General features: G+C 35.1%; 1 protein-coding gene across 2 annotated transcripts in view; it reads right to left on the bottom strand.

The window, feature by feature from the left end:
• The window catches only part of MAN1A2 (mannosidase alpha class 1A member 2), a 152,798-nt gene that overhangs the window by 79,939 nt on the left and 58,425 nt on the right, over positions 1 to 14,434 (bottom strand). Inside the window, exons 4-5 of one of the 2 annotated variants that reach the window (XM_027535737.1) lie at positions 7,182 to 7,300; positions 1,215 to 1,295 (exon numbers count right to left, since the gene is read on the bottom strand). In XM_027535737.1, coding sequence (XP_027391538.1) covers positions 1,215 to 1,295; positions 7,182 to 7,300 — 200 coding nt within the window. The remainder of the gene's footprint in view (positions 1 to 1,214; positions 1,296 to 7,181; positions 7,301 to 14,434) is intronic. The other variant, XM_027535743.1, reaches the window with a different exon arrangement.

Consider the following 14,434-nt stretch of genomic DNA (forward strand, 5'->3'; position numbering starts at 1 on the left):
CAGTAGGAATGGAAAACCTATCAATTGTTACCAGAGGCTGGTGGTAATGGTAAAAGGGAATTTTATGGGATGATAAATTCCTCTGTCTCTTACTTGTGCTTACTAGATTGTATGCACTGTCAAAATTCATATAAGTATTCACTGAAGTGGGTGAATTTTACTGTGTAAGTAACACTTCATTAAGTCTGACCAAAAAATCCTATGAAGGCAATGGCACCCCACTCCAGTACTCTTGCCTGGAAAATCCCATGGACAGAGGAACCTGGTAGGCTGCAGTCCATGGGGTCGCTAAGAGTCGGGCATGACTGAGTGACTTCCCTTTCACTTGTCACTTTCATGCATTGGAAAAGGAAATGGCAACCCACTCCAGTATTCTTGCCAGGAGAATCCCAGGGACAGAGGAGCCTAGTGGGCTGCTGTCTGTGGGGTCGCACAGAGTTGGACACGACTGAAGCGACTTAGCAGCAGCAGCAGCAGCATTAACTTACTATGATTTTATTGATAAAAGTGAGGTGTACTTGTTAAGTATATTTCAAGTACTCCTTGTTAAAGGTGATTTTTGGAAATGATGGTTCTGTACTTTGAGAAACTCTAAACTCTAAAAGCTGGGTCAGAATTTCTCAAAGTATAGAACCACCGTTTCCAAAAATCACCTTTAACAAGGAGTACTTGAAACATACTTAATAAGTACACCTTTATCAAGGAGTATTTAAAAACATAAATAATGGTCTCTATTTCAAACTAACTGAATTTCAGTCCAAGACTTCCAAAAAGGAGAATTTAGAGTTGTTGTTTTATTTTTTTAATTCACAGCAATAAATTGCATTCAATTTCCAAATAGGCACTTTAAACAAAATGAATCTTACTGATTCATTCCTTAATTTTAATCTTATTGACTCATTTTCTCCTTTTGTTTCAACCATGTAATTAACTGCAATGGCAAATTCTAGAGGATTACTCCTACAGAGGAGACATAGTGTACACAATGTTAGGATCTGTGATAAATTTGTCTTACTGATATTCTCAAAACAAAAAAATCATTAACCCCAAGGAACAGAGCTCTATCTGAAGATCTAGTTATTTCAGAAAACCTGTAGATTAGTTCAATATTAGACAATTTAAAAAGATGACATGCTGCTAGGGAAATATTTCATTTTACTAAATTTAATTCACAACCTTTTCCCCCAAACAATTTATTACTTGATTTTGCTCACCTCCTCTCCTGAAAGGTAATACGCTGCAAGTAAGCCTCCAATAAATCGAATGTTGACTTCAAACACAGACACTTCTGAATTCTGTGAAAACATATTGAAAATGCTCACATATACACAAAGCTGTAAAGGTTTTGAAATATCTTCAATACTTCATATGTTTCTCACAAACACACTGGGGAGAATATTTTTTTTCCACTTTCTACATCTTCATTTCTCATGCAACTGAAATCTCACCTCCCATTTGTTAATGTTACTGAAACTCCTCTACTGCTATCAGTACAGCTTCCTAGTTGCCATAACCAATGGGCCATTTTCATGTGCCTTACATATGATTATGAAATTAGCAAGATATTTGATGACTTCACTATTCTCCCTCATGAAAGCCTCCATTTCTTAAATTTTGAAACAGTGCTCTATCCACTGGCCCCTTTCTGTTCTATACTATATTCACTACACTATAATATATATTCAGTAAACTGTATGTCCATTTTTACTTCTATCTCTTCTCATGAATTTTAAATACTTTTCTAGTATGTATAACTTAATCAATGTTAAAGGAGGTACCAAAAAGTAATGACAAGATAATAGATTTTTCGATTAATAATGTTGAAAAACTAACTCCTAGATGAGAAATTAATTTGACTCTCATATATATGATATATACGTATTTATCAAAATGAAATCAAAATAATTTAGAAGTAAACACAGAAGTACAAAAAAAAAAGTAGGAGAAAATGTGACAACATATCTATACTCCCTTGAGAAAGCAGGTACTTTATAAGCATATAATCAATGGCACTGATAACAAACAATGATAGAAAAACTTGAATTTCCCCATAATGAAAATTACCTATAACAAAAAAATCATGAACAAAATTAAAAGGCAAGAAACAAACAGAAGGATATCTGCCACAAATATAGAGTAACTTACCACATATAGTCTATAGGTTTGTATTTAGATATGGATAAAGATATTGCTGAGACAGATTCTAATGCATGGAAAGAAAAGTGAAAAAGTGGCAAAGAACATGACCAAAGAATCCACAGAATATACAAAATTGACTAATAGAAAAATAATATTTCTAATTAACTTTTAAATAAAAATTAAAAGGAAGTATGTATTACCCTGAAGGCTTTCCAATATTCACAGGCAGAAGACATCATTTGCTAACACAAGCATAATTCTCTAATATAGAACTTTCACAATATAATTATTTTAATAACATAAACTGTTATCCCATCCTCAAAAGCAAAGCATTTATACTACTTCATATATTCCCAATATAAAGCATACTGCAGGATATATAGTAGACGTTCACTAAATATAGAGAGGAAGCGAAAGAGGGAGAGAGGGTCTCTGTCACTCGCTGGAACAATAATACCTTCTAACCAGTTTCCCTGATTTCATCCTTCCCAGCACTCTATTTGTTCAGTACCGTATAGCTAGAGCGTAATGTAACTTTTCAATCTTAGGTCAGCATAGATTACCACTCTGTGCAAACTTTTACAATGATTTCTGGTTATACTCAGGATAAAATGACTTATTAGACATAATAAGATTCCCCACAACCTCTCTGACATTATCTCCTAACAAATATCCCTCTGACTCACTTTATGGTTGCACCAAATGGGCCTACCTGCCATTTGAGAATTGTCGAATTCACTTCTGTGTCAGTCTTTACACCACTTGCACATCTCTAGGAGCAAATTTCACTTAGAAAGTTTTTCTGACCACACAATATAAAATAGTGAAGTAATCCCTCATCACTAATAGTCTTTATTCTGTACTATTTCCCCAATTAACACTTATCATCATCTTAATATGGTATAATTCTTTATTTGTAAAATTTAAACCTTTCCTGACAAGAGACAGAAGAGGAGGTCTAGAGAACAGAACAGAGAGGATGAGGAAGAAACATTATTTACAGGAGTAAAGACAGAATCTTCCTAAAGTGCTGAAAACAAAAGTCCTCAGACTAAAGAATATTATGCATCCTTTACAGAATGATCTAAATACAGAATGGTAAAGAAACTGCAGAAAAACAAAGCAAAGAAAGAAAATATTAACAAGGGGGGAAAAGACAGATTACCTTTTAAAAATTAAACTGACAGCATACTTTTCAATAGCATGTTAGAAAGACAATGAGATTGTATCTTTAAAAGGTTAAGAGAAAATAATCACCAACCTCTAATTTTATACTCAGCTATAATACCTATTAGGAGAAAGCTTGGCTCTCTCATATCCACATGGCTTCCCTTGGGTGTCTTCTCAGAAATGTTATTACCTTCAATAGTCATCAGATATAAAAACAGCAACTTTTCACCACTGCTTACTCCTGTTTACTCACCAATTTACTCACCAATCCTATTTATTTACTCTTCTTTAAGAGTAAGAACTTATCACTACCTGATATGTTATATATAACTTGAATATGCATTTACTATTTTTCTTGCATAACTAGAATATGCTGCTGCTAAGTCACTTCAGTCATGTCTGACTCTGTGCGACCCCACAGATGGCAGCCCACCAGGCTCCCCAGTCCCTGGGATTCTCCAGGCAAGAACACTGGAGTGGGTTGCCATTTCCTTCTCCAACGCATGAAAGTGAAAAGTGAAAGTGAAGTCGCTCAGTCGTGTCCGACTCTTAGCGACCCCATAGACTGCAGCCTACCAGGCTCCTCCATCCATGGGATTTTCCAGGCAAGAGTACTGGAGTGGAGTGCCATTGCCTTCTCCAACTAGAATATAAACTAGTATAAACCAGAGATAAAACTCTGTTTTGTTCATTCCTGTGTCCATAGATCCAGAACAGTGTCTGTCACAGAGAAAGCACTCAATAAATACGTTTATTTTTCTATTCATTATTTTTCTATTCATTACCTAATTTTTCTATTCATTACTTTAAATGCAAGCTGGGACCAACTAGACAACAATTACACATAAGACAAGAAGGAGATGAGCTAAATTAAAACATTCTAAGATCTTTATATTTTTCAGAAGAAAGAGAAACTGATTAATTTTAAACTTTGGTAAGTATATCTATTAAAATTTCAAGAGTAACCCCAAAATAAACAGAAATGGAAAGTATATAATCAAACTAGTAGAAGTAAAAAGAGATACAAACTAAAAAATAATAGAGGAAAAAACAGACATGAAGTAATTTAATCTAAAATAAGAAAGAGAGAAAGTAAAGGCAAATGAGAAGCACAATAATAATATAGGTAGCAAAATAATGATGGAAGATCCAACTCCAAAAATATGTTACCATACTAAGTGTAAATATTTCAAACTTAACAGTTAAAAGATCCCAAGACTGGATAAAAGTAAAAAAACCTAAGTACACATCATATGTAAAATACACAGCTAAAACAAATGACACAGAAAGGCTAAAAGTAAAGGAATGAAAAATAACTGTGCTGATTATTAAGCTATTTTTTCCTCAGCTTCAAATCCATCCTTAAACATTCTACTTTGGTATATAGAAACTAGAACTCTTCAAATGCATTTCTCATTTGCCACTGGGCTCCCCAAGAGGCCCTGCCAATGACAAGAAGTGCTATAAAGATAATACAAGGATGAAGGAAGGAAAAGGAACTTATTCCTTCTAGTTTACTTCTGGTTTCTGACAGTGTCAAACCAGCCATGATTCTTCACCCTGGCATTTGCTTCCAGGTTACAGTTCCCTGTCACAGACACATTCTCCAAATTGGCCTCTTTATGCTCTTTTGAGATACCAAGCTCTAGCTAGGTACCCCCTCTTCAGATGTCTGGGCCCTAGCTCCAAGAGGATCCTTTTAAGAACTCCTAAATTATCAAAAACAGAGCCCCAAGCTACTAAATTTTAATGATCTCAACCTCTTCTGATTGTTCTCAGAGTTCCAGGCATGGCAGCTATCTATTGCAGTTATTAATACTACCTCTTGTAATACAATAATGTTCTACTTTGTCTTTTCAGTGCCCCATTATTTGGTTAACAATTCTAAACAATAAATCCTCTCATTTAAAAAACTGTACAGTTTTGGTTCTTGATTGAGCCAACTGACACAATACACCAACAAATTATCAGGCATAATAAAATTGCCATGTTAACAAACAGGAGGGTCTGAGAGTCACAAATGCCAATTCTCTCTAAATTCATCTATGAACTGAATTCAATCCTCATCAAAATTTCAACAGGGTTTTCCAGAGCTTAAAAGAACAAAGAACTGAGAACTGCTAAGATCATTTCCTAGTAGAATGACATTAATAATACCAAGATTCAAATATAGGTATCAAGTTGTCTTATAAAAATACTGTGGCTAAGAGTACAATAAATATTTAGACTGCTAAAATATTCATGTAGGAATAAACAGAAGAGCAAGTAGAAAACAACAGACTATAACTAATACATGACTAATGTGGCATGTATAAATAGCAGGGAAATATTAATAAATAGAATCAACTATTTGTTGATCAACTGATAATTGCCTATCATATTCTACCTACACATTCAATTATATAAGGACTAAAGACCCAAATGCAGAAGTTTAGAAGTTTAGAATTAAACATTGGAATCTATCTTCATGACCATGAAGTAAGGATTTCTTAAATAAGATGCAAAAAGCATAATCTCTAAGGGCTACTTAAAATACGGGGTGGGCAGCGGCGGGGGGTGGTGTGGAGAGGAGTGGATGAACTACATTTCTCAATCCCCTTTATAATAAGATGTGGCCACATGAGTAAGATTCACTCACTAATACACAAGCAAAAATGGGGTAACCAACTTCTAAACAATCACATATCTTTTCTCTATCCTTTCCTTCCTCCTTTCTGCCACTGAGCACTTATCCACCTTATCTTGAGGAATCATCTATGAAGATGAAGCTTTATACTGCAGTTGACAGAGCAGTAAGACAATGGATCCTAGATCACTGAGGAGCTACCCAAATCAGTCCTAACTGCTTAACTCTGCACTTGATTTCCAGGAAACAGAAATAAATTCTCTCTCTTGCTTAGGCTATTTCATACTAGATTTTCTGTTATGCACAGCCAAACCTAAACCTGATAATAAAAACTGTTGTTATATATGCTCAAAGTGCTAAAATAATACAAAAGAATCAGTTTTAGTCTAATTAGCATCAGGAAAGGCATCAGAAAAGAAATGATTACAGATTTAAATCATAATTTGAATGATACAGAGTCTGCCAAAGAGAAAAACACATAAAGGAGTGGTTTCTCACTACACTCAGAAGGAACAACAAGTACAAATATCATGAAAGATAATAATGAATATGACAAAGTAGCCCACACATCTTTTAGGTGAAGACTGGTAGCAATGAAAATAACTGCTATCATTTACTGAACACTGAATATGTACCAGATTATCTCAAATAATCCTCACAATACTGCAACAGGATAGCAATTTTATGACAGGTTTAGAAAGTAGCACTTACTTACAGGTAGATTTCCCAAGGAGTACTAGAATGTAGCTATGCTGGGCTTCAAACCTAAGCAGTACCACTTAACAACTATGCCAAAATTCTGGGATGATGAGCACATGCCTATGAAGACTCATCAAAACTGTGCCATATTCACAACACGATTCAACTATACTTCAATTTAAAAAATAACATTTTTAAAAGATGTTAAAAAAAACTGCACCAAATCACTGTATCTTTAAAAAACAATAAAATATTTATTTTAAAGTTAATTTATGATTTTCCTATATTTGCAGTTCAATGTGCTTTTTCCCCCTAACTCTTGCTTTTAACACACTCAACATGTTACCTTAAATGATAAGAGTAAGAAAAGTAAAAGGAAAATGCTGAGAAAAGGTATCTATTTTATGCAAAAACTAAACAATTGACAACTGCAAAAGAAGAAGGGAGATTTGGGATTTCCTTAAACTCAGTATAATACTCAAAACTATTGTTAGAGACTGTGCTTTTCTTTATAGTCAACTGAATAAATTATGAACTGTATACTCACCACACTGAAATCAAGGTTGTTTTCAATCCATTTTTGCCCATCTCGGAATTCATCGTGAAGTCCCATGATATAAAGGGTATCCAAAGCATCTACTATAGTAGCACCCATTTGTGAAGTTCCTATATTTACAGAGAAAAATGTCATTAAAAAGATACCCTTCGTACAAGACTTATTTTCATTTTTCATATATATAGAAAGTAAACCAGAGTAGGAATATAGGGATTAAAAAAATATCCAACACCGTCTAGTTTTCCATTAGAATAGACAATATACATTGTTTAAAACATTTTTCTAAAGAGACACATTGATAACTAATAGGAAGACAAAGGAAAACTAAAACTGTAATTCTTAATTTTCTTCCTGGTTCAGAAAATGAGATCTCTCTGCTTAACTGAGATAGATCAAAGGGAAAAAAAAAAGGATTAATTTAAGAAATGGTGAGGGTGGTTCAAGATGGCAAGCTAAGTCATAAGACAACCATGAACCATGCTCTTTTGATCCAAATTCATAAAAAGGGCAAAAAACATACTTAAAATAATAATTAAAGTATAACAAGGCTATATGACTGTAGTGGGAATATAAAGTATAATAATCCTTAACAATCAAAAAGCAGATAGAATGTATTTTAAAAGAAGGAAGTCATAAAATGTGTACTAAGATTTGCCTATCTTCAAAAAGAGATCATCTTGATCTTAAAGAAAATGTTTCGGGGGGGGAGGAATTAATTGAACAAAACTAGCTTAACTGATACCAAAACCAGGTACTGAACACACAAGAAAACAGAACAGGCCCATCTTACTAATGAACAGAACTGCAAAAACCCTGAATAAGATACTAGTAAGACAAATCCGGTAGCAGAGTAAAAGAACAATAACAAGGAGCAACTGGGTTCTCCCTAGCCCCAGCAATGAGATTATTATTTCTACCTTCTGAGAATGAAAATCACCCACACAGCTTACTGCCTATATTAACATAACTTTATTATTACACTGTCTTCATCAATGAGTTTATTCTTACAGGAAACATACTCAGAAAGACAGAAGTTACAAAATAAGTTTATTGTTCATTCCAGGAACTTCTTCAAAGATCCATCAACTCTTTAACAGAAAGTATCAAATGATGGCTAACACTTCAAAACTCTAAACCTCCTTCCTTTAAATTCTCTGATCATGTTGCTGTTGTTTAGTTGCTAAGTCATGTCTGACTCTTTTGCAATCCTATGAATGGTAGCCCGCCAGGCTCCTCTGTCCATGGAGTTTCCCAGGCAAGAAATACTGAGGTAGATTGCCATTTACATCTCCAGGGGATCTTTCAGGGATCGAACTCACATCTCCTGAATTAGCAGGTGGATTCTTTCTCACTGAGCCACTAGGTAAGCGCATAACATAATGATCCTTTTCCAATCATAACCAAGATATAATCAACCATAATCCACCAATTGAAGGGCCCTTACTAAGCAAGACTTAAAATCTCAATATATATCTCAACTTCGTCCTTCCCTGTCTAACAGGCTACTAAGGTTCTGCTGAGGGAGTGATCTCCCTTACCATGGTAAACATTATCCTCAGCTAGGGCTTCTCTGATAGTTCAGTTGGTAAAGAATCCACCTGCAATGCAGGAGACTCCGGTTTGATTCCTGTGTCAGGAAGATTCGCTGGAGAAGGGATAGGCTACCCACTCCAGTATTCTTGGGTTTCCTTTGTGGCTCAGCTGGTAAAGAATCCACCTGCAATGCAGGAGACCTGGGTTCAATCCCTGAGTTAGGAAGATCCTCTGGAGAAAGGGAAGGCTACCCACTCCAGTATTCTGGCCTAGAGAATTCCATGGACTGTATAGTTCATGGGATCGCAAAGAGTCTGACACGACTGAGCAACTTTCACTTTGTCTTATCAACAAGTTACCTTGGTGATATTTTAGGAATCTGTATTCAATACTACTTAGGTTCATTGTTGTTGTTGTTTAATCATTCATCATGTCTTAACTCTTTTGCAAAACCATGGAATACAGCCTGCCAGGCTTGTCTATCCATGGGATTTTCCAGGCATGAATACTAGAATGGGTTGCTATTTCCTTCTCCAGAGGATCTTCCAGACACAAAGATCAAAGTCACATCTCCTTCATTGACAGGCAGATTATTTAACACTGAGCCACCAGGCTCAGGCAAATTCTTTACCACTGAAGCCTATCTAGGTTCATATTTTCCATCTAATATTCCTTCTATTTATTTATTTATTTTGGCCACACTGCACTGCATGTAGAACTTCTCTAAACAGGAATCGAATCCATGCCCCCTGTAGCAGAAGCTCAAACTCTTTAGCCACTGGACTACCAGGGAAGCCCTTTACTTTCCTTCTTAATTCCATACTTTTTTCCCCAAATGTTTTCTTAGGATGGTTTTAAGCTATACAAATTTGTTCTTATAACGCTTGTTTTTAACTTACATCACACTTTCTTGTTCATGTGCTCCTAATTATTTCAATTTACCAAGAAGGATATCTTTCTACTAACAAAATGAGTACTCCACCACACTTTTGATAAATTCCTTGGTCTTCTCCCCACTCAGTTCCCTTCATGTTGATATCAACTATAACATTTGTTCTGGGTTATTACAGACATACTTTCCATTTCTTTTTTTGTTTCTCAGCTTCCTATTAAGATAACAAAAATGTTATCAAGCTATTTAATCACCCATATATCACTATCTCTTGCATAATCTTTGGCCACCTGATGCATAGAACTGACTCACTGGAAAAGACCCTGATGCTGGCAAAGACCGAAGGTGAGAGGAGAAAGGGACAACAAAGGATGATGTGGTTGGATGGCATCACTGACTTGATGGACATGAGTTTGAGCAAGCTCCGGGAGTTGGTGATGGACAGGGAAGCCTGGTGTGCTGCAGTCACACCAGGTCACACATGGGGTCACAAAGAGTTGAACACGACTGAGCAACTGAACTGACTGACTTGCATAATCACCTGAATCAAATATGTATCTCTATTTATTTTAGTATTTTGTCCACAATATATATCATGCATATTTTAAATCCTTAGGAGTCCCTGTTTTTGTTCTCATTTCAATTTTTATAGGTAGCTATGTTCAGTTCTCTAGTTATTTATTTAGTCCTTTAAATACATGTTGCTCTGAGGTGTTGACTATTCTGAAATGGAAAAAGGCCAGACCCACATATATGTACTGATTTTGGTTGGTTCCACAAGGAGAGGTTTGTGCCACAGGCTAAGCAGCACAAAAAAGTGAAAGGCAAAATTGAAATTACTGGCTATCCCTATGACTTTTACCTAGACGACAACTGAAGATTTCAACTGGAAAAAATAAAGGGTCTAAAACTACTCTTGGGTCAAATAAACACTAAAGTATGACCCTACAGAAGATATAAAATATTAATAAAGATTTATTATGAGAACACAGGAATCAACCAGTTCTGAGGAAAACTCCTAACTTGAAAATTTTGTACTATTTAATAAGAACAAATGAAAACAATTGCACTCTGTTCTAACAAAGTACGAAAAAGAATGATAAACTTGAGCAACAAAGTAGAAGAATCAGAAAAGCTAAAGGCAGAAGTAAATGAATTAGTAATAAACAACTATCAGAATAATAAATTCAAGAGATGATTCTATGAAAAGAACTATACAATAAATTTATAACTGATTTTTTTAAAGCAGTCATTCAAAAGTGTGAAAGGAGTACATGAAGGCTGTATATTGTCACCCTGCTTATTTAACTTATATGCAAAGTACATCATGCATGCAAAATGATGAAGCACAAACTGGAATCAAGATTGCCAGTAGAAATATCAAAGACCTTAGATATACAGATGATACCACTCTAATGGCAGAAAGTGAGGAGGAACTAAAAAGCCTCTTGATGAAGGTGAAAGAGCAAAGTGAAAAGGCTGGCTTAAAACTCAACATTCAAAAAACTAAGAGTATGGCATCCAGTCCCCTCACTTCATGGCAAACAGATAGAGAAAACAGTAGAAACAGCAGCAGATTTTATTTTCTGGGGCTCCAAAATCTCTGCAGATGATGATTATAGCCATGAAATTAAAAGATGCTTGCTCCTTGGAAGAAAAGCTATAACAAACCTAGATAGCATATTAAAAAGCAGAAACATCACTTTGCTAACAAAGGTCCATATAGTCAAAGCTATGGTTTTTCCAGTAATCATGTATGGATGTGAGAGTAAGACCATAAAGAAGGCTGAGCATGTAAGAATTGATGCTTTCAAACAGTGGTGCTGGAGAAGACTCTTGAGAGTCCTTTGGACAGCGAGGAGATCAGACCAGTCAATCCTAAAGGAAATCAACTATGAATATTCATTGGAAGGACTGATACTGAAGCTCCAATACTTTGGCCACCTGACGTGAAGAGCCGACTCACTGGAAAAAGACCATGATTGAGGGCATGAGGAGAAGGGGTTCACAGGGGATGAGATGGTTGGATGGCTTCACTGACTCAATGGAAGTGAGTCTGAGCATATTCTGGGAGATAGTGAAGGACAGGGAAACCTGGAGTGCTGCAGTCCATGGGGTCTCAAAGAGTCAGACACGACTTAGCAACTGAACAACAAATGGGAATATATAAACACAAAAAAGGAACTGAGAATGCTACGAGACAGACGTAAAAGAAATTAAGAAAACAAAAAAAAAATTTTAGTTGTATCTTCCAAATAAATTTGAAAATGAGTGGAACTGACAATTTTCTAAGAAAATGAGCATTATTTTGACTCATGAAAAAAGAAACAGAAAAATCTAAACACAGACCAAGAAATAAGAAATTGAAAATTTTTCAAAGAGCTACCCACAATACAAGAACTGTACTATAGAAGTTTCATAGAATAAATTCTACTTTTAATTTTAAGGATGACAAATACTACATAAATCTTGATAGAACATAGGGGGATAAAAAAACTTATGAATTCTGCATACCACTGATGCAAAAATATAACTTAGTAAGAAAAATAAAACTATTGTCTAATCTCATTTGTGAAGATCATGGAAATATTTAGATATGGACTTGCTTACCCCACTCCAGTACTCTTGCCTGGAAAATCCCATGGATGGAGGAGGCTGGTGGGCTGCAGTCCATGGGGTCGCTAAGAGTCGGACATGACTGAGTGACTTCACTTTCACTTTCACTTTATGGTAAGTTTATGTTCAATTTGATGAGAGACTGACAAACTGCTCTCCAGAATGTACCATTATATACTCCCAAAGCAATATAAAAAGTCTAGTGGCTCAGTGGGTAAAGAATACAGCTATAATGCAGGAGACACAGGAGACACAGGAGACGCGGGTTAGACCACTGGGTCAGGAAGATCCCCTGGAGAAGGGCATGGCTACCCACTCCAGTATTCTTGCCTGGAGAATCCTATGGACAGAGAATCCTGGCAAGCTACGGTCCAGAGAGACGCAAAGAGTGGGACACAACCAAAGTGAGCATGCACTCACTGATTGTCCTCCCATCCTTCTCAATACTTGACACATTGCTGCCCTTTTTAATTGAACTCATTCTAGTGGGTGTGAATAATAGGATTTTGTATTATAGTTTGAATTTTAATTTCCCTGATGACTGATGTGCTTATTGACCATTCATTTATCTTCTTTGGTGACATATTATTTCCATATTCTGAATACATGCTTATATATGTACCACAAATATTTTCTCCAATTCTTGGGCTTGCTTTTTCATTTCCTTAATGTCTTTTGGAGAACAGAGATTTTTAATTTTCATGAAGTCCAATTTATCAATTTCTTTCTTTAATGGTTTACTCCTTGTGTATTCTTAAAACTCTTAGCTCACCTCAAAGTCACAAAGATTTTCTCAAATGTTTTTTACTGGAAATTTTATACTTTTAGTTTTTATGTTTAGATTTATGATCCATTTCAAGTTCATTTTTGTACAGTGTTGAAGAGTCAATGTTTTTGTTTTTTTCTGTAGGAGTATATGACTGACCCAGCACCACTTATTAGAAAGACTTTCCTATAACCCATCGAAAGCATCTTTGTTGAAAATCAATTAAAAATGTATGTGTAGCTCTATTTCTATTTTTTTCCAGTGATTTCGATGTCTATCTTTACACTAAAAACTGTACTGTCCTCATTACTGAAGCTCCACAGTAAATCTAGAATCAAGCAGCATAAATCCTTCAACTTTGTTCTTTTTAAAAACTATTTTGATTATTGCACATGCTTTGAGTTTTCATATAGATTTTAGAATCAGCCTATCAATTTTTATGGAGAAGTCATTTTTACTTGGATTCCTTTAAACCTAAAGACAGATTTCAAGAGAACTGACATCTCAACAATATTGAGTATTCCAACTCATAAACATGGCATGTCTTTCATTTAAGTTATTTTCAATTTCTCTCAATAGTCACAGTTTTCAGTGTACAGATTGTGCACAGTGTGTTAAATTCATCCACATGTATTTCATGTTTTTATGCTACTGCAAAGGATATTATTTTTATTTTATTTATAACTGTTTACAGCTAGTATTGAGAAATATAATTTACTTTGTATATTGAACTTGTATCCAATGGCCTCACTACTAAATTTGTTTTTATTCTAGAATTTTGTTGTTATTGTTTGACAGATTCCCTAGTATTTTCTTCATGAGCAATCATATTGACTATAAATAAAGACAGTTGTACTTCTTCGTTAATAACCTTTGTACTTTTCTGTCTTTTTCTTACTTTAGTGTACTGGCCAGGGCTCCTTGCATAATGTTACATAGAAGCTGGACAGCAGAGACATCTTTGCCTAGTTCACAGTTTTCAGGGAGAGTGTCTTGCCCCTCAACATTAAGTATATGGGGATTCTTTTTCTATTTGTTTGGTTTTGGGTATGTGTCAGGGGAGCGAGGGTAGGTATGTTTTAATACTTTTTATCAGGCTAAGAAAGTTCCCCTCTAGTTCAAGTTTGCTGAAAGTTTTTATTATGCTTTTATTATGGATGGATGTTGAGTGTTGTTAAATGCTTTTTCAATAACCACTGAGATGATCATATAATTTTCCTCTTTTAGTTTCTTAATATCTTCAGTTATATTGACTAAGTTCCAAATGTTAAACCAACCATGCATTCCTAGGATAAACCCCACTTGGTCATGAGGTGTTATTCTTTTTACATATTGCTGAGTAAGATTTACTAAAATAAATCTAATCTGGTCAAAGATTTTTATGTCCATGTTCATAAAGGAACCATGAGGAACACTGGTTTATAAGTTTCCTTACAC

The sequence above is a fragment of the Bos indicus x Bos taurus genome, chromosome 3, assembly GCF_003369695.1.
Source record: "Bos indicus x Bos taurus breed Angus x Brahman F1 hybrid chromosome 3, Bos_hybrid_MaternalHap_v2.0, whole genome shotgun sequence".
NCBI lineage: Eukaryota > Metazoa > Chordata > Mammalia > Artiodactyla > Bovidae > Bos > Bos indicus x Bos taurus.